General features: G+C 39.3%; 2 protein-coding genes across 5 annotated transcripts; one reads left to right on the forward strand and one right to left on the reverse strand.

Moving 5' to 3' along the window:
* Positions 1 to 5,500: 5,500 nt before the first annotated feature.
* On the reverse strand, positions 5,501 to 10,604 carry vps29 (VPS29 retromer complex component). 2 transcript variants are annotated; one of them, XM_034859393.1, is made up of 5 exons: positions 10,504 to 10,594; positions 9,272 to 9,283; positions 7,765 to 7,956; positions 6,846 to 7,081; positions 5,501 to 5,855 (listed from the first exon to the last, which is right to left on the reverse strand). In XM_034859393.1, the coding sequence occupies exons 1-5, from the start codon at positions 10,504 to 10,506 to the stop codon at positions 5,738 to 5,740; spliced, it is 561 nt and encodes a 186-aa protein (XP_034715284.1). In that variant the 5' UTR covers positions 10,507 to 10,594; the 3' UTR covers positions 5,501 to 5,737. The 2 variants fall into 2 exon arrangements, with proteins under 2 accessions (XP_034715284.1, XP_034715285.1); XM_034859394.1 differs by lacking the exon at positions 9,272 to 9,283 and having other exon boundaries at positions 10,504 to 10,604.
* A 592-nt stretch (positions 10,605 to 11,196) lies between these two features.
* eif5 (eukaryotic translation initiation factor 5) lies at positions 11,197 to 20,267 on the forward strand. Of its 3 annotated transcripts, none has more exons than XM_034859379.1 (12): positions 11,197 to 11,281; positions 12,453 to 12,681; positions 14,016 to 14,295; positions 14,577 to 14,658; positions 15,130 to 15,302; positions 15,395 to 15,506; positions 15,623 to 15,750; positions 16,755 to 16,916; positions 17,025 to 17,186; positions 17,642 to 17,806; positions 18,419 to 18,565; positions 19,844 to 20,267. In XM_034859379.1, the coding sequence occupies exons 3-12, from the start codon at positions 14,224 to 14,226 to the stop codon at positions 19,940 to 19,942; spliced, it is 1,302 nt and encodes a 433-aa protein (XP_034715270.1). In that variant the 5' UTR covers positions 11,197 to 11,281; positions 12,453 to 12,681; positions 14,016 to 14,223; the 3' UTR covers positions 19,943 to 20,267. The 3 variants fall into 3 exon arrangements, with proteins under 3 accessions (XP_034715270.1, XP_034715272.1, XP_034715271.1); XM_034859381.1 differs by lacking the exon at positions 11,197 to 11,281 and adding an exon at positions 11,351 to 11,369; XM_034859380.1 differs by lacking the exon at positions 11,197 to 11,281 and having other exon boundaries at positions 12,346 to 12,681.
* The last annotated feature ends 315 nt before the right edge of the window (positions 20,268 to 20,582 follow it).

A 20,582-nucleotide genomic window follows, 5' to 3' on the forward strand; every position in this document is an offset into this window, starting at 1 on the left:
GGAGGCTGGGGCTGTGGCATAGACCAACTGCCACTTTGCTCCTTTGAAAGCCATGATGTCTCTCTCTCTCTCGTGGGTGGGACAAATTCTCCGGGCGGGCAAAGCATAGAAAGGGGAAGTACCTTTTCCCCTTATGACCTCATAAGGAGCAAGACTCCAGATTGGCCCATCTGAGCTTTCATTTTCTCAAAGACAGAGCAGGACACCCAGGTCTCGGCTTACACCTATCAACATTTCTAGCCACTGGGGGGCCATAGGCAGGCTGGGGGAATGTTAAAAAAAACATCATGAAATGAAATAATAATATACTTGTGTTGTGATGTTGTGAAATATAAAATACGATAAGACTAGTCTACAGCCACGTTAGTTTTTCTGTGAGACTGTGTGTTGGGCTAAATGCAGCATGCTCATAATGGTAATATTACAGATGTTCAGCAGGTATAAAAATGTTATATAATTTAATGAGTTTTGCATTATTCAAATCAAGGATAGAGGGTGTCATATGGTGTACAGATTGTAAAGCCTCTTTGTGATATATATTTTTGATATTGGGCTGTGTAAATTAAATTGACTTGGCTTAACAGGTTAACTGTGTTAGCATGTTAACGTCAGCTAATTTGCACAAAATACAGCTGTGGTACCACCAAAGTTATTATGTACGATTCATCTTGTGCAGATAACCATGATGCTTTTTTTTGGTTAATCGTAAATGTATAAAATTGAAAATCCATGCTGACAAATTAACCGTTTAAAAAATAAAATGAAACGATAAAGTTAGTCCTAACCTCAGAAATTTGCGTTGATAACATTTAAGCTTTATTTAAAGTTCAAATTTAATTTCAGGAAACTAAATCTATCAGGCAATTGCTATCTTATGAATTTGAAAAACGGATCGTATACTGACAAAGAACTAGATTACTAAATAAAATGAGTTTTATTTCCAGACAGAAACTTATTTTTTTTTTTTTTTTCATACCTGCTTGTTAATATTGAGGAACACAATACATTTACAAGGGACTTTAACTTAAGTTCCCCTGATTTGAATAATTATCTGGATATGACTCAGGCTCGCAAAAAAGAGCATGCAAACTGTGAAAAAAAGGTGTGCCGTCATCTTTGATAATCACCTCAGGTTGACTCTCCGAGATCATTTCAATTTTTTACAGTAGAAATCTTACATGCTTTTATTTCCTCTCGTTTGGACTATTGGTCCTTTTTTAGCAACACAAGTCTATAAAAGAAAGTTCAAATGAAAAAGACATACTTTATTGATTTTACATTTGAAATGACATTCCCCATACCCCGGACCACTACAAGCACTAACGGAGAGATTTCAGAGTTTCAACGTTCCACTTCTGGGATTCTTCCATTGCCGCCGGATATTCCGCCAGATGTCCGTTACCTTCCACTTCCTTTGTGTTTTGATTTCTAACCTCTGGTGGATTTATGAGGACTATGGTTACCTGGTCCTCAGATCTCTGCAGGGTAAATCCAGACAGCTAGCTAGACTATCTGTCCAATCTGAGGACTATGGTTACCTAGTCCTCAGATCTGTGCAGGGTAAATCCAGACAGCGACTAAAAGAACTTTTGAACTGCCACGTTCCACCAAAACAAGTTCCTCCCAGAGGTGATTTTGCAGCTCCACCGGGGCCCCATCCGGTTCTTAGTGGTGCCGCAGACGATTGTGATTGGTTTAAAGAAATGCAAATAAACCAGAGCACGTCTTACTCTCATCCCACAATGCTGTGTGGACTAGACAGACCTGGTCTGGCGATATAAGACTATGGGTTCGGTACGAGTCCAATCAGTTGAGAAACTGTTGTGTGAGAATGCACTTTTAATAAATTTAACTTGGTTTGACACTGAGTTGCAAGCTACATGGGAATTGCACAGTATGTTTTTTTGGACTGATAAGACTAATAAACCAACAAAGGTTCCTACAAGGGCCAGGCACCATGATAAGATCCAAACTAGAGCAGGAAATACTGGGAAATCTTTCCTTCCAAACATCCCAAACCAACAAGCCAGTTTTAACAGTTATTTATTCACAAAAACACAACTTAAAGAAGATTATGAAGACATGTTTTAATGGCGATTATCCATCCATTTGGAGCAAAAGATAAATGAATCACTATTCTATAATTGCATGTATTTATGGTTAAAAGAACATATTTAAACATCACCCCCACTCAGAAGGAAAAGTTTAAGAAATATGTGGGATTAGTTTGTTCCTTCGGTTAAGTCTCTGCTCCAGATATGTAGTCGTTTTATGGATAAGTTTCTGTAAAATGTTTATTACATTTACAATATTTGTTCAATCCCTGCACTGTTTACTTTTTCACTTTGCACTTTTGCGCTATCATCATCACACTGTCTACAATAGTATCTCACCTTATCATGGTCATCGCATTTTGGTGAGTGGTTTTTATTTTTATTTTCATTCTTATGTATGTGGGATATGTGGGTATAAGTTTTTTTGTGTTATGGTTGTCTTGCTACTGGATGCCTAAAATTTCCTTTGGGATGAATAAAGTATCTATCTATCTCTCTATCTATAATTATCTTTTTGCACCAGACATAATGGGGCCATCTAATCAAATTAACATATAAGTATGTGATGTATATAAAACCATGCATGTTTAGCTGGTTATGTTTTTTGGTTTTTGTTGCCAGGAGTCAAGATTAAGTTGCTGGAGGAAGAGGAGGAGAAGGAGGAAGGACTGGCTGATTCTGTGAGTGAAGGTTTGATTTCACTCTCTGTGGGACAATGGGATGATGTCACTTTCTAAGAGTAATGACATTTCCAGTGGAATTTAGGTTTGTCACAATAATATTTTGTGATGATATAACCCGAGAATGATCTCTTGTAGAAGAAAGACATGATCAGGTTGCAACAGTTTTAAAGACTGGAGTTTCCAGGAACTCACGTGCTCAGTTCTTGGCAAAAGATCAGCAGTGGGATCACATTTCACGGCCTGAACTTGATTTTACTCTTTAGAGAGAAGACAACCACAGGCATTTTAATGAAACTTCAGAATGAACTCAACAAACAGGGACAGACATTAGAAAGAATAAAAATACCTGCCCTGAAGCCATGTTTCCTATGTAATACTTTATGGTTAACATTACTTTGAAATACATGTAAATGGCCTGTTCTCGTATAATTATTCATTCATCATTCATACTTATTGTACAGGAAAGTTAAAAGTAACATTACATTACATTACGTTCCTGTTCTGCAGAAACATGAAACATGGTTACCGCACGTCGGGACAGACATTTGTACAGGACATCGATATGGACTAGACATATTTGGACAACTAAAACAACAGTACAGTTACATAAGGACAAAGACATTTGTGCAAGACATTAGCTGAGCTAGACAAATACGGACAGTGCAAGCATTCTAGGCTCAACAACTACTCAAAGCTCTTTTAGATAGCACAGGAACCATTCACCATTCACACACATTTACACACTGTGGCACAGCATCGGGGTAACTTGGGGTTCAGTGTCTTGGGTCTCTACCACTGAGCCACACCCGCCCCAAGGAAAGGAAACATTAACTTTTAACACTTTTGAGACTGAAGATCATGTCTGGTGGCGACATAAAAGTAAAATTCTGTCATTTAGGAGTTGTTATCTAGGACTAGGTTTTTATATTTTGGCGTGTTTTTTGTCGCTTTCTGCTAAAAAAATAAAGAAATCAGTGACCATCCCATACCAGAGTTTCATCTGACAAGCTAGTTGGACTCTTTTGTCTACTGTATTCATGTAGTATTTGTGATGTAATATATTTATGACATCAAAACTGCCTTTTTTCCTTTTGTTTTTTAAAGTTTTAAATCTCAAATTCTCCAAACAAGCTTCACACTCATGTAGGGATGAAAAGATGGAAATACTGCACTGTATGTCAACAGAAATAAGGCATTAATACTTTCTCTTAACCTCTAAAAATACTCGCATTGTATTTATTTATGTACGCTTTACACTTTGCTAAATGCTTGTATCATGTGTTGTCAGAAAGCAAAGTTGTTTTTGGTAAAGTGCCAGGGATTTTTGGTTTAGTTTTAACCGTTAAAAAAAATTAATTTAAATAACCAAAATTCTGAAAAACACCCCGATATATAATTAAATATGGCTTTCCTGCCCACAAACGTCAAATACAGATACTCCAACTGTATGTAGACTATGGTTACTGTAGAGTGAAATGCAACTTTTCTTTAAAATACCAACTCTCAACAGATTGGTTATTAATGTTTATTACAGTGAGGCTTCATTAATGAAGAACTTGTCAAACAACTGCTCTCTCACCGTTATGTCCCATTGTTTTATTAATTTTATTTTATAATATTGTCTCGTTTTCATTTCTCATGTACTGTATTTATTAAGTCTGGGTCGTAGACCAATTTTAACTATTTTCTACATTTTATCTCCCTAAATAGAGGTCAAAATGTAGTTCCAAAGACTTTTCTACAATACCAGGACTATAATTATGCTGATGGGAAACACAAAATGACTTTCTTAGAAAAAAATCTGTCAAATCCAAGAATATTGAAGGAATTAAAATGGGGTAATTTGTCTGTAATTGTGTTGCAGAAAAAACACTAAAGTTAATCCTGGCTTAGGCGGTACAGTACAGATACATATTTACACACCATCAGCAAAAGGTATGTGGTCATGCCTCTTCACGATTTGGTCTGGGGCTTTTAGTAGTATTTAGTAGTTTTGGTAGGAGAGAGGGGAGGGGCAAGAGAGCACAAGACTCCCGGAAAGGGAAGAAGTCGAGTTAGTAACATGCATTAATGGAATGAGGTTGCATACAGATGGAGAGAAGGAGGAGGAGAGAGGTGCTCGTTACACCATGGGAAGTCCCCCAGCAGTCTAGGCCTTTAATGGCGTAACTAATGGGTGGTTCAAGACTTTCCTGAGCCAGTCCTAACTATAGGCTTTGTCCAAGACAAAAGTCTTAAGCCTACTCTTAAATGTGGAGACGGTGTCTGCCTCCTGAACCCAGACTGGAACCTGGTTCCACAGGAGTGGAGCCTGATAGCTGAATTTAAGACAATGAAGTGCTTCCAACTTGGCTTCAACAGTTTTTGTCTAGAATGTTAAAGGTGTCAACTTACTTTTGGCCAACATTAACTGTGAGCTGGTAGAAAAGGTTTGGGACTTTTGGGATCTTTAATCACCAATAACAGTAACAATAAAACACATCTGGATTTCCCCTTCAGTAACTGCTCCTCCCATACTACCTCAATCACATTATTATTTATTATATGCACACAAGCATTATAATTATTATCATCATCATCATAACTTTCAGTATTATTTAGACAAAACAAGTAATGGAGTGAGATTAGATCTTTATTGTGGGAAATAAATGAATGAAAAAAAGCAGACTACGTGAAGCTAACGGTCTGTTGCTTACAAGACATGACGAGGTCGGAAATGTCGAAAAAAATAAAAAGAAGAAGAAAAATGGCACCAAATATTTCTTTGATAACAAATACATGTGACATTATTGCATTCTCTACAGTTGCCAAATGACAGCTTGGACACAAGCAATTGCTGATGACTTATAAACAATATAATACACGTTTCTTTTAGAGTTAAGTTACTGCACAGCTTGTTACAGTGTTAACATTTTGGAGACTGCAGGGGAGACGCTGCCCCCTGGGGGGGAAAGGAATGAAACGATACACTGAGCCACACAAACTCCTCAAGCCGTCCTTTTAAGATTTCTTGTACTCGATTCTCTCCACCTTGACGTCGTCCCCGATCAGCTGATAAACGTATGTCACCACTGTAGACGCCTGGATGTCCATTAATACAAAAGAGGGGATGATGTTGCTGTAAGGAGAGGAGACAGATGGGTTCTTAGGTTAAAGCGTGTCCTGCACTACTGGCTGCTGGCAAATAAAGTCAGTGTGGGTTCTACAGTTCCACCTGATGTACTGTATGTCACACTGGGGAGCATCATCAGCGTCCACTGCAGCTCTTTCCAGCAGATCTATTTGATAGAACTTAGCTTAAAAAAAAAAAAAAAGGTTGCTGTTGAATGTCTGACTTTTACTTGAAACAGTCTTTTTGAACTGGGGTATTGTTACATGCACTTAAGCAAAAGATCTGAATACTTCTTATACTCCTGAAGTTGCTCTTGCCATTGAAAATTCAGACAGCAACATTGTCTTGGAACTACGTTCTATCAGATAAATAGATTTTCTGGAAATTGCTGCTATATGCACTGATGATACTTTAGTAAAAGTCTAAGCATCAAAATATACTTAATGTAAAACGTATCCATAATGCAGAACGGCCCATTACAGAATAATATACATTGTTGGTTTATAATTATTGATGTGTTCATTGCTTTAATATTGTAGCTGGCAGAGATGGGGCTAATCTTAACTGTATTCACTGCTGGGTAGCGTTATCTTTTATAATAAATTATAATTTATTAGTTGATTATATTTTGTAGCAACAATCTGAATCTCTCTCTCTATTTAAATTTCTATGTCTCTACCTACCATGACAGAGGAAATGGTGAAATTTAGATGTACAATTCTTATACAAAACAAATGGTCACACTTCAGCTCACAGTGTCCTAATTCTAACTTGTGCTGCTCGCATGAAGATGTTTTACAATCAACGCTAAAATGGGGAAAAAATAATAACTGCACTTGCCAATTTGTATCTAGGCTACATGTATATGTGCTACAAATGTAAACAAGTGTTGTTGTTTTTTTTTATTAGAATGCTTAAATTGAAATGTCTCCCCACTTCCATCCTTTGCGGTAACAGCTGGAGTTGGTGTTACATCCATGTGAACGAATCCTCTACCTTTCCAGTGCGCTGTAGGCTCCTGTGGCCGAACCAGGGTTGATGTAGAACTTGTTTTCGTTCTCGAAGGCCTCGAATTTGTGCGTGTGCCCAGAGATGAGGATGTCAACATCCAGCTGTCTCTGGAGCAGCGCCAGACTGGCCATGTCGCCCCAGGGGATCACCTGGTGGCCGTGGATGAGACCGATCTTAAACTGGCCCACTGTCACCACCTTCTGCTCCGGGTAGTTCAGGTTCTGAGAGGGAACATAAAAGATTATTGCACTAAAATTCAGAAACGCGTTGTGTTTGCTGGACTTACAGCAGCTAAGAAGATGATTGCAATATGTTGGAAGCCACCTCACAATCTGTCTACGCAAACCCCCTTCTTCCTGGACGTTGTTTTTGTGCGTTTGTGTCTTGTTGGTGAGTTGCAAGCTCTGTTCCTGCTGTTGTGTTTTTGGTAGGTCCACCCGCTCCCCCTCTTTCCTCGCTGTGGATCTTTCTATTTTTTCCTTGGTCCAGGGACGCGTTCCTATGTCCCAATGTATTTTTTGTTAATTGTTTCGAATATAAATTAAAATATAAATATTTGATCCCCAAAAAAAAGGTTTATGCACTGTTGCTTTAATTTGAAAGTGCTATTCTGGGAATAATACACATGTTCTTTGTACTATACCACTGGAAACTGTATTGGATAGGTTTAACCAGACACAGGTTTAACCAGACACAGCAGCCCCCCCCCCCCACCAAACACATTGTTAACTACACACAGGCCAGTCTGGATTTTCAAGAAGCTGAACTCTTAATTTTGCATTTACATTGACAGCTTAATTAATGAATCTCTCAACATGATTAAAGAAACTGGGTCGGTCTTTTTGTCATTGTATGGTGGGGTGTAATGAATATGACTGTTTTTCCTAAAAACACACAGACAGACCTCATCGAAGTCTCCTCGGACTATGTGGACGTCTCCAGCGAGAGTCTTCAGGTAGTCATAGCTCTCCTTGGTGCACAGATTGCCTGTGCAGAGAATGTGCTGGATCTTCCCCGGGACCAACAGCTTCTTGAACTTGGCTGGCAGGGTGTTGCACCGGTGGGGGATGTGCAGATCACCTAACACCAGGACCAACTGATAGCATCGCACAGACACACACACGGACAGGTTAGTCAACCACTGATGAGGGAGAGTTCAGGCTGTGATTTGTCGCTTCTGAACACTGAAAAAAGAAAGTGGGCCAAGGATAGAGCTCTGTTGGATGCCACAGGTCGAGATCGACCGAAAACAATGTACTCTTCACTTTTTTTTAAGTTGTCCTTTTTCTTGTTTGAAACCATCAAAATACGGTCCAGTTTTGTTATTGCACCCAAACAACAACAACTTGCTACAGTTCAATTCATTACAGTGGCTAACCCACTTAATTCATAAAGCTTAAACTTGGAAATAAGCAATGTTTGTGAGTTAGAAGCTGAGATTATTAAGTGTCCGAATTCAAACTGAGTTGTGAATGTAACTTCTTACATAGTCAAAAAAAACTGCCCACGTGGATGGGGAAAATATAGATTAAAACAGCAAGATTTCAGACACTCAATAGGAGATGTAGAACATGAGAGCGAGATAATTATGTTTTCACACCACACAAGAAGTCACTAAAATCAAACACCAAACAACTTGAAAGTTTATACTAAACATGAAACCCATAAATAACATTTAAACTCCATTGGCCAGCAGAGAAATGTGATAAATGTTCGTTGTGGTTGCATGTTACAACTTTGGTGAGAAACAAACATTTCAGGCTTCTATTTCACACCATAAATCAGTTTGCTGATGGACCAAAATGGAATGTGTGCAATCAGAGGAATACTTCTCTTCACCTCAGACACACGAGTTGTAAAAACATTGGTATATACTTATTTAGTCTGAGCAACTAAAGTTATAGTTATTGCATCAATCGTCATTCACTTTAAATAATAATTAAAAAAAATGGCTGATTGGATTTGCTTACTAAGAATTGCTTAAAATCTGTCCAATCAGGACAGCTCATTATTTCTAAGGTGGAAAGCCTCCATACGTTTTGAAATAGATGGGTCATTAGTAAGGACTCCAAAAAAGAAGAAACATTTTAAGTTGTAGAACATGAGTCATAGTAGATTTCTATACACATTCTTGAAATTCTATATGGGGGTTATAGGTTTTCTACTGTGACTCATTTCTTATCTATTTTGTTTCATGGAGTAATGAGTATTTTCTAGTCCAGGTCAACAGTCGAGAGCAGGTGTGATTCAAGCATTGTAGCCTGCCGGGCGCCAGATCCAAGCACTGCGGTTGCTGAATTAACATCAGAAAGAGCAAACCTCCACAGCTGTGCAATCCTGACCCCATGTTAGTGTAGCAGGCAGAAGAGCGAGCAGAAAACAAGGATCCAACACAGAGCGAGGGAACTTACCCGGTGACCAGCCTGGTTGATTGCAGAGGCAATGAGGGGTCAGAGGAGGAAAGTAGGTGAGATAGGGAGGAAGGCGGGATGTGCATGGAGAGAACGACACGAGGCATGATCAAAGACACAAAAAAGAAAGACAAAAAAAGTTGGGACAAGAGGGGGGGGAGAAAACTGAAATTAGAAATTAAAAAGTGAATGGATTAAGTAGACAGATAATCATTCAAAAACAAACAAGAAAAGTAGAACGACAACATGGTTGAATCGATGATTAATGGTTGGTGGTTAGTGAGGATGATGAAGCATATTTATACTTTTCATCAGACTGAGTGTCAGCAAAATCATGTGGGGAAGCAAATCAAATAGGGATGGGGATTTAGTTATTATAATCAATGAACAAGTTAGATTTAAACTGCACCTACACTTGTTATTACAAATATCTTTCTCCTAATTATTGTACTGTCTTTTGCAAATTTTATTGTAATATTTATATTACATATTAAGTTCCCGTCTAAGTCATTTGCTTCGTTGTTTATTCCTATGTAATATGTTATTGAAAAACACGAATGAAAACTTACTTTAGCAATAAATCTGATTCTGATTGTCCAACCTATTGTCATTCCAGATCAAATGTATAGGGACAGAGAAATGAATGAATAAATATGAACTAATAAATAAGTTATAATAAGTTGTAGGCCTAATGTGAAAACGGTTTTGTCTTACCAGTTAGCTTAGCTCGGCCAACCTTACTAAGTCAGTCAGTTACAGTTAACTGGATGATAAACATCAATCTTGGTGGACAGGAAGAAAAAAGTGCCTCATCTGATGAAGTAGCTGTTAGCCTGTTAGCCCGGATAGCTTACTGATTATCATACAGGAACAGGAACAAAATGTCGTGATATCAACTAAACAGACACAAAGAATGGTTGATGAACAAACATGACAAGCTGAAAGACCACCGTGCAGATGAAAAGAGTGTCTTTAAGGGTGCTTGGAGCTTGTTGAAGTGAATTTTTTGGGAGACTCAACTGCCCAGCTGTCATGTGATCGTTTCTCCATCTCGGAATGAAGCTTTGCTAAAAAAAAAAAACTGAAACTGAGACTGTGTTGACGCGTTTAAAACCATGATGTAGCCGCTTTTACGTCGCCAACTAGTCTTAGAAAACATTTTGCGAGAAAAGTGCTCAAAACGCGGGCTGTAAATGTAGGAAATTGGGGCCTTTTCGCCATTTTATACTCACCATCTTCTACTTTAGCTGTTTCTGCTAGTCAAGTTGAGGAAGCGCCTACGCACCACGCACAGCGTCAAGCCGTCAACCCGTCAACCAATGAGATACGAGAATGAGAGTATGCATAAGATACAGCCCTTCCCTTTGTCCTTTCCAGATAAAACAACTGAAACTTAACGTCTCAAAAAATGCAATCAATCCTTGAAATCAGTTTTTAAAGAAAGATTGCATGACTAACATTATTTATGAATCTGAAAAAGTCTTGTAAACAGGCTACATAAAACTCCCATATTTCATATGTCAAAGATAGCATAGACATACAGATAGTATCAGTAGTAGAAGAAGTATTGAGATTTCTTTTACTATTTGTGGTTTTTGTAATGTATATATTGTTGTATTATAGCTATTTAAAAAATAGTTATATTGGAATAAAATTGGTGTTACCAAGTAAGTTTTTACAAACAAGGAATTTGCCTTGTTTTGTTGTTTCATAATTATGTATATGTAATTTTCATAGATTGCTTAATTAAACATCCCTTGTAATTTCCTTTTTTCTTATTTTTAAAGTTTAATAACTGTTACGTGTTTTATATTTAATGTGGTATATTTGATGATTAAATTGTCCTATTCTTGTTTTGTAATATTATTGTTCTTAAATAAAAAACGACAAAAGCAGACTTTTGTTTTGTAAATGCTACGACCGGAAGTTAACACACTCTATGCGGCTGTTAGCTCGACATTCGCCAGTAAAAGCAACGTTAGAAGCAGTGTTTCGCAGAACATTCGAGAGGTAAGGTGCGAAATAACTGCATCGCGTTTTCTTCGGCCTCATTCTGATGTGGATTTACCATCGATAGTCGTAATTCCACGGACGAAATGTAGTTAGCTAAATCAACGTTACATTTATTGGTCAATCATGTATTATCTTTACCCAACCGCGTCTTCATGCTAGGAACTGCGTAGCTGCGGAACGTTTTCGCTTTAGCATCTGGGCTCTGGCTATTTCCTGGAGTGCCTGGCGTTAACGCAGTGAGCGCCTGTTTGTATAACGGATTAACGACGAAACTTTTTTGAGACACACAAAATACTCTTAACTTGATGATACGTGTACGTTTATGGATGTATTTTGTTATAATTTGGGGGTGATGTAACGTTGATACACGTGCGCAAGACATAACGGAACCTTTGAGAATCGTCCTGCCTATGCTAATGCTGCAGTCAGGTGCTCCTCGGATTTTTTCGAGTTGAAAAGTCGTTCTCCTGACTTCGATGTGTTCGTGACTCGTTTAAACAACATGTATGCTACAAAAAAAAATTGCTGTATTTTTGTATTTTTTTGCTCAGACGTAGGGCGTGTAGCTAATCAACACGGTGATAGTTGTTTCCAGTTTGATGGTTTATATTAGAGATTTTTTTTCCCAGACTTGTTGCTGCACCAGTGACGTATCATTACGTTATCTCAAACTACTCAAATATAGCTATAACTGATTACGCTAACAATCATGTAATTATTAGCCACAAACACCCTTGTTTAAATAACTTTTCTAAGTAATTAAGGTCACGTGGGCAGCAATTTACCTCATACAACCTAATACCAAAATACATTTGCATGTGAGCAACAAAATTGAGATGCAATAGTAAATTTATAAAAGGCTGTTTATCATTAACACAACATTTACCTTTGTCCGCCACGTTACTGCGTAATATAACGCCAACTTTGCTAGTCGTGTAGTTTCGATTTGTTAAGACTTGAGGGGCATTTATGTTAATATTCCCAGTCGGTAACTACATTTTCCGATTATTCTGACACCACTTGAATGCTGCATGTTTTTTATAATACTGTACGTGACGGTCGTGCCACACACCCAATAAACGACGTTGGCTGTCACACCTGATGATGCTAACGTTGGCATTTTTAGTCCGCAGTTTGTATGGATAACAATACGCCTTTTCTCCCAAAGGTCCCCCGAACCCCGAGGACGTTCCGGATAATAACCCCCTTCTGTCTCTGAGCCTGGCTCCTGCACTGTTTGGACGCTTTCGGGTGTTTAACTGTGCATCTTTGGGAGCTGAAAACCCATTAAGAACCCCTTCTGCAATCAATACAACACCAGCACCAACCATCGACCACCGTTCACTGCGGCTCTTGGACGATCAGCGTTGTGTTTATGTCTTTGTTTTGCGAAAACGGTAAGTAGGGGGAATAATTTAAGTCGCGTTTTAAACGTTTGGCAATATGTATGCTGTGTGGTTAGCCTCTCAGCGTTGTTATTGGGCAATATGACGTGTTTTCTGTGCCACTGTATCAAAATGGCGTCTCCCAGGCCCCTCACTCGTGTGCAGTGGATGTATGACGCACTCTGCAGCAAGCTAAGCTAGTTAGCCTCCTCGTGAAATAGACTCGACCCCTGCCCTTCTGAAACGCCTCAGCCTCGGACGTCATTGTGTCACTGTCAAACGGGCTGTGAGTCACTTCATGTCGGCTGAGTTAACTCCAGACTTGCTGGTGTTAAAGCCGTCAGCAGGGGAGAGTTGTGTAGCAGCTGCTAGGCCTCCTGTTTGTGACCTAATAACAAGAGAAGGCCTTATGTGACTAAAGCCAGAGGCCCTCATGTAAGACAAAAGGCTTCACAGAACACTTTTTGTATGTGTATGGCCACAAAAGAATCCAGTTTAGTGCCTGGGTTTTTATTTTTCTTCTTTTGATTAATCTGTCTCGCTTGCTAACTGTGAGGTCACATGGCTATTTGCTGGATTTGATTTTGCCAGCAGTATTTTCTAAGGCTTTTCATATTTGTAATCTATCATTGCAGCTATTTAAGATCAATCTTGTTTAAGTGGAGACGTACAGTCATTGTATAAGTGACCTCTCCATACCCCTCAGCTGTCTCTGGGCCCCTCTGTTGCCTGTCCTTCTGGACTGAGGGACATGTATCATAATTTGGTCCGGGCTGGTTAAATGGTGGCAGTCACACAAGAATCATCATTCACCACAGAACTGGATTTCAAACCATCAAGCGTAACACATTTTAATACAAAAATGAATGATTCATAGTCAGTGTTGTAATTGGTTTGGCTTTAAAATGTCAGATCACCATACAATAATTGTCATTTTCCCACAAGCTTAATTGATCATTTTGACTAAAACCCCAAATATTTAGATTCCGTCATACAAAACCAATCAGCCATTAAATATTTACTGTTTTAACCAGAACAGAAGCTCCAACCAGTATTTTGAAATACTTTAAAATAATCAATTATCCTAATTTAATAACTGTATTGGTGGGTTCTCTCTTAAAACTGCCACAGAGCTAATAACACAACTGCATAAACTGTTAAATAAGCACTTTTTAAACAAAGTTTTAAAATGCTGTTGAACAATTCAGGACTGAAATGAAATAAAATTTGACAATTAAGTCCTAATTTTCTCTAATCAATCAAGTTAGCTAGCAGAGGCTACTATGAAGTTGCTGTTTTATTTTTTAATTAAAGTATTCATTATTTTTGTCACTCTCCTCTTTCAGAGCTGTTGCGCAGCCGTTGGAACCTGTGTGGTGGAAATCTAGCCTTCAAGAAAGGAGCTTGCGGCCACAGCGGCACAGCGTTTTTCATGTCAGAGACAGAGCGCGCTTGCAGTCGTTTATGTCATCCCCTCTTTTCCAGACAGAAGATCCCGAAAAATCCCCAACCAAGATCCTTTTATCTTACTGATAGTGCTAACATCCAGCCAAAATGTCTGTCAACGTCAACCGCAGCGTGTCGGACCAGTTCTACCGCTACAAGATGCCCCGTCTGATTGCCAAGGTAACTGCTCGCTGTGATGGCTTTTTAAGTTTGAGTTGCAGATGTTTCCAAAAACTATCAGAGGTTGAGGGAGAGAACCAGCTTCATCACACTGACTTGAATCAAATTAAGGTTGCGTGGGAGAATATTAATGAAATGCATGTAAAGGAATGACTAGTATCTCAATTATATTCTGTGTTGTGTTACTAATGTACGTGTGCTGCTGTAACACCGTAGTTTCCCATTTTTTGGGGATCAATATATATCTAATTTTGGGTCTCGATGGTCTGTTTCTCATCCAGGTGGAAGGCAAAGGGAATGGAATCAAGACGGTCATTGTCAACATGGTTGATGTTGCGAAGGCACTGAACAGGCCTCCAACATGTAAGTAACGCGTGACACGTGCAGCATCCTCTTCGGTTTGTCTTACGCCGCCATCTGGCCGGTGTTACACCAAGGAAAACAGTCTGTTTATACCCAGACCTCCTAAGGGGCTAGATTCCACACGGCCCATCTGAGCTTTCATTATCTCAAAGGCAGAGCAGGATACCCAGGACTCGGTTTACACCTATCTCCATTTCTAGCCACTGGGGGGCCACAGGCAGGCTGGGGGAACGCATATTAATGTTGATCAAAGGGACCTTTTTAAATGTATTAAGAGATGTGCAGCTGTCTTTTAACCCCTGCTGTGTTTCTGTTTCAAAGCTTTAATTACGTTTTTCCTTTATCTCCTTCTGAATTTACTTCACTATTTTATTTATTTATTTATATATACATGCATGCTTACTGTGGTGTTTTTAACCAGGTGACCCATTTCATTGCGCCATCTGATCTCACGTCTGATCTTCTCCGCAGACCCGACCAAGTTTTTTGGTTGTGAACTCGGTGCTCAGACCCAGTTTGATAGCAAAAACGACCGCTACATCGTCAACGGATCCCACGAGGCGAACAAGTTGCAGGACATGCTTGATGGGTTCATCAGAAAATTTGTGCTGTGTCCCGAGTGTGACAACCCTGAAACTGATCTGGTGAATATCTCACAGCATCTGGAATGTAGATCCAGGGAAGACTTGGTGTAGCTTTTTAAAACCCATGTTCTTGTTCTTTTTCTTTCTTTCAGCATGTCAATCCTAAGAAACAAACCATTGGCAATTCCTGTAAGGCCTGTGGATACCGCGGCATGCTCGACACCAGACACAAACTCTGCACGTTCATCCTCAAAAACCCACCAGGTCAGATTTAGCTCTTTCTAGGAGTTAAACGCCGAGGTGATGGTCCAGCTCCCTGCTGTGTTAAACGTTATCGGAACTTGCACTTTTTGATATCGGTTTTATTTTTCAAATAACAGAGAGCACTGAAGGTGGGTCTGCATCTGTAAAGAAAGAGAAGGAGAAGAAGAACCGCAAGAAGGACAAGGAGAACGGCTCTGGCAGCGAGGCTGGAAACCAAGAAAACTTTGATGCTCCTAATCCTGTGGTGGGTTGTTAGTTCAGGATCAGCCAAGTAGAGGGTGTTTGGGAGTTTCTGTACATTTCAGCAAACTCACAGCCTGGTGATTCCAGTCAGACTCATAACCACTGGGGTTTGCTCCCTTTGAGAAAAGATTAGCGTTCACTTGACGTGCTCGCTGAGTTCAACGTCCCCGTGAGCAGCTGACTGTGTTTGCCAAAAACAAGGATCAGAGATCAGAAGTCCCTCCCTATCACCCAGTCCAGTGTTGCTCTCGATTCGCTGTTTTTAAAGCTAGTGGTCCAAAGAGATAGCTTCAACAGCAGAAGCCTCCAACCTTTGCAGTGAGATAAGATGATTAGGCTGTTTACTGCTGCATCCAGAGGTCACTTCTCTAAGGGGGAGCAGTGTGTGTTATTTAAAGACGGGTTTAACAGCATAATTTCTTTTCTTTTCTTTTTTTTCTTTTTTTTCTTTTTTTATAAATAATCTAATTTATTAGTCAAAGCTGAGTATCGTATGTCTTAAACACGTCTGGAGCAGCTCTTTTAAAGGCTAGGCCAGTCTATCTGAAATGTGAAAACTAACATTTACATTAACTTTTTTTTGCCATATTTCTCACACGGCTGATCTCACAGAAGCTGAATAGAAAACCGCGATTAGGTCATAGGATTTTTTTTTTTTTTCTAAGCTTTTGCCCCATGACTAAAGGCATCAACCAATCATGTTGTTTTCTACTCATGAGGGTTATAATACAACAGGAGGCTTTTTTCTGAACATAAACAGGACACTTTAGTACCCCTAACCTTGACAAAGGCAGCATTTCCCGGAGACCCTTTTCTGTTCTTACCTTTTGAGCGACTATTCCAACCCTTTTATTTAACGAGCGTTGCACATTTGCATCTCTGCCAGCGTGTAAGGTTTTGATGCAGAACATTAAGATGTATGAATAAGCATGGAAATAATATCTCAGACCCTGCAGTAAAAACTTTGGAGTGCATTTCAATTAGTTGTGACCTTTCGGTTGCCAGGATGGAGATGACGATGATGAGGACTGGGCGGAGGAGACTACAGAGGAGGCGCAGAGGAGGCGAATGGAGGAGATCAGCGACCACGCCAAGAACCTCACCCTCAGCGAGGACCTGGAGAAACCACTGGAGGAGAGGGTCAACCTGTTCTACAACTTTGTCAAAGTAAGGATCCAGATCTTAGTCTTTATTCACAAAGTCCAACATGAAGGGATCCTTCAAAACTCGACCCCTCTTAAGATCCCACTTGACTGTACTGCTCCCCGTTTCCAGCACAAGAAGGAGAGCAAAACCATCGACGGGGCCGACAAGGAGATCTTGGCGGAGGCGGAGCGTCTGGACGTGAAGGCCATGGGCCCCCTCATCCTCAGTGAGCTGCTCTTCAACGAGAACATCCGCGACCAGATCAAGAAGTACAAGCGCCATTTCCTGCGAGTGAGTTGAACGATGCACCGCTCTAGTTGTCACTCGTCCGTCTTTGGGCCGACTGGAAACTGCAACTTCATGCCTCGTTTTCTTAGATGGATCTCAAAACATTCTCTACTGCACTTTAAAACACGTCTTTAGATCAAATGTAACACCATATTCTTTTTTTGTACATGTAAAAAGAAGAAATGTACAGTAACATAATAAAATCCACCTGTGGGATAAAAACAATAAACCTGAATGCTTGTTTAAGTAAGCCACCGAACATAGACATAAAGACAGTTTTACATGCTGACCAAATTTACAAATCAACAAATATTTTAAAGTAAATAAAAGAGTAAAAATCAAGGGTTACTAAGGATGAGAAAATAACTCCAGAAACTTGGATATCTGCCCTGCATTTACACGCTGTTGTCCTGTTTGTGCTTGCTCCTGACTGTTCTCTGATTCCGACCCCCACCCAGTTCTGCCTGAGCAACAAGAAGGCCCAGAAGTATCTGCTGGGGGGCTTTGAGTGTGTCGTGAAGCTGCACCAGAACCAGCTGCTGTCTCGGGTTCCCATCATCCTCAAAGACCTGTACGACGCAGACCTGCTGGAGGAAGACGTCATATTCGCCTGGGCAGAGAAGGTGGGAGAGTGGACAGAGCTTTATGTTAATCTTTTTAGTTATTAGTAAATGGTTAAAATGGGGATAAAATGATGAGCATGGATATGATTTTGGCCAGGAAATCGTGTGTGTTGAGTCTTAGCACGGGTCAGCTTTTAACTGCTATAAACTTTAAGGAGCAAATTAAATTTCGTATCTGTTAAATATTGACTCTAGGGCATATTTCTGTCTACTGAGTGTTTTAATTTTCTGCAAATTTTACATTAGAATATCAGTTGTTTTTACCCGTATGTTACTTGGTCATGACAAGTTTTGTTTGAACCAGTTTTGCACATTTTAAACCACAGGTCTTGTGTTTATCAAACAACATGTGAAGGAAATGTCAGATATTGGCACTGGCTTCCAAAAAAAAAAACTTCAAATATCCAGCTGTAAATTCATCTTGTCATCTTACTCTGGGTCTCGACATTTCTCATACTTTTAATTTGCTAAAAGAGCTAAATCGCCACATAAGTGGGTTATTGTCACATTATTGTATACATTTTAAATCCTCACCGCTAATGTGTTTTAAATGTTTGGAGCATCATTTCTTTCGTCTGAGCGGTTACCAACCAGACGCTTTGTCTCCCCCAGGTTTCTAAGAAGTACGTCTCTAAGGAACTCGCCAAAGAGATCCACGCCAAGGCTGCTCCCTTTGTCAAATGGCTGAAGGAGGCGGAGGAGGAGAGCGAGGGCAGCGAGGAGGACGACGAGGAAGAGGAGGATGACGAGAACGTGGAGGTAACCGAGCACCGAGTGTCAAAGTGGTCTGGCTCTGTGTTTATTCTACATTAAATCTGAATAATATCTAGAGAAGAATTTAACCCTTGTGTTGTCCTCCCATCAAAATTGAAAATGTACACTAACATTTTCTTACGTTTTGTCTACTTTTTTTTTTTCACCACTTGAACGTAGAAGATTAACATTAACTTTAGTTTTACAGTTATTTTTGGAATTTATGGTCAATAAACCTCCTTTATAGGAAATTATACCTAATTTTTGAGTTCAAAAAGCAGAAATTAGGAATTATTTAGACTAAAAGTAAAGGAATGTATGTTGATGGATAATCCCAGACTGGAATATGTCAACTTTTACTCGATACTATTTCAAAAACACTTCAAGGTTTTTTCAAATGCTCTTAAATTAAATAAAACGCCGCAAAATTAATGAAAGTAGAGATTTAGGAAAACGGGTCAATTTGACCCAAGACAACATGAGGGTTAACAAATGTTTGTAGCTGCAGTCAACGCACTTCTCTTTAGAACATTCCCATTTTAATATTTTTTTCATTTCACATATTCCATATGTGAATATCAAAACTACCACAGAACAAAATATATATATATATATAACCTTTTTAGTTCGTTCAATAAGACCTAAAGAAATCTGTTTTCAAAATCATCTTCTGAAGGAGGAAAGTTCCTCTGTGCTCTTAATTTAAATCAAAACATATGATGTATACATAATGGGCATTATTGTTTTTCATCATCATAACCGTAAGTCCATTATCAAACTCGAGTTACCAAACACTGAGAATGGACTTTTTAGTGTGGAGTTAACGTTTGAAATGAACACATTTGAGTATTCATAAATTCCCGATCAGATGTTCTTTTTAACAGAGTAATTGAATGTTTTTGTGGACATAAATATTTAGTCAAAGCAGAGTATTTTTGTTACAAAACACTTCTGGGGGAGATCTTTAAGCCTTAGTTTTCTTATTGTTTTGAAACCAAGTGTGAAAACTAAGTACCAAAAGTTGTGCTAGTGCTGAATGCCTGCTTAGTTCTTATTTTCTTCTTCTTCCTTCAGGTGAAGTTCACATACAGCTACTTGTGTTTACCATTTGACAACATGTGTTCTTTTTGTTAAATATTAAAAGGGTTTTTATAGAATAAAACTACTTGTATAATTGCCAAAGCAGCCTTACTCCAGACACCAGTGTGTGTTAAAGGTTCGAGCTGTAGGCTGAACCCTCTGTGGATGATGAAAGGTCAACGTGGTGGTGGTCTCTGTCCCCAGGTGGTGTACTCCCCCTCCGCCCGCGAGCTCAAAGTGGAGACTGTGAAACCAGACAAGCCTGAAAAAGAAGAGGACGACATTGACATTGACGCTATCTGAGAGACTGACGACGATGATGCTTTTCTTGTGTTGTGGCTTTGACTCACGCTGCCCTGTACCACCAAAATGGCTGGCCTCCCCCTCTTTGCGTACCCCTCCACCCCCCCACCCCCCCAACCCTCCTGCTTTGTGGCATGACTTAACATAGCTTTTACTTGCTGCACATTAACTCTGATATTTTGAGATGTATTCAGTTGACAGAATGAAATCGCTTTGGGGATTTTAATCATGGGTGTTTGGGGATCGTTTTGACTGCACAGTTTTCTTTTTTTGGTCCCTGTATTTTTCCAGTCAATAAAGAATGAATGTTTTGCTATCCACCACACATGTTTTTTTTTTTCTGCGTGATGGTCACTGTTGTCTCGTTTTAGGTTTATGGATGAAGACCATGCCGTGGGAACAGCTGCAGATTGTTTATCGCTGGCATACGTTTTTGAGTAGAAGATCCAGATTGTAGAAATATGAGTAATTAGTTGAAAGATTAATCCTTAAGTAATTTGAAGGTAAAAAATGCCCAGGAATTCTTTGCTTTCAGCTTGTATGCCAACATGTTCTGGTTTTATTCTTCTATAATAGTATACTGAATATTTTCTCAAATACAGCATAATTGTTATGGTATTTTTTTTCTCCACTTTTTCGT

Source organism: Etheostoma cragini, chromosome 20 (assembly GCF_013103735.1).
Source record: "Etheostoma cragini isolate CJK2018 chromosome 20, CSU_Ecrag_1.0, whole genome shotgun sequence".
In the NCBI taxonomy this organism is placed as follows: Eukaryota; Metazoa; Chordata; class Actinopteri; order Perciformes; family Percidae; genus Etheostoma; species Etheostoma cragini.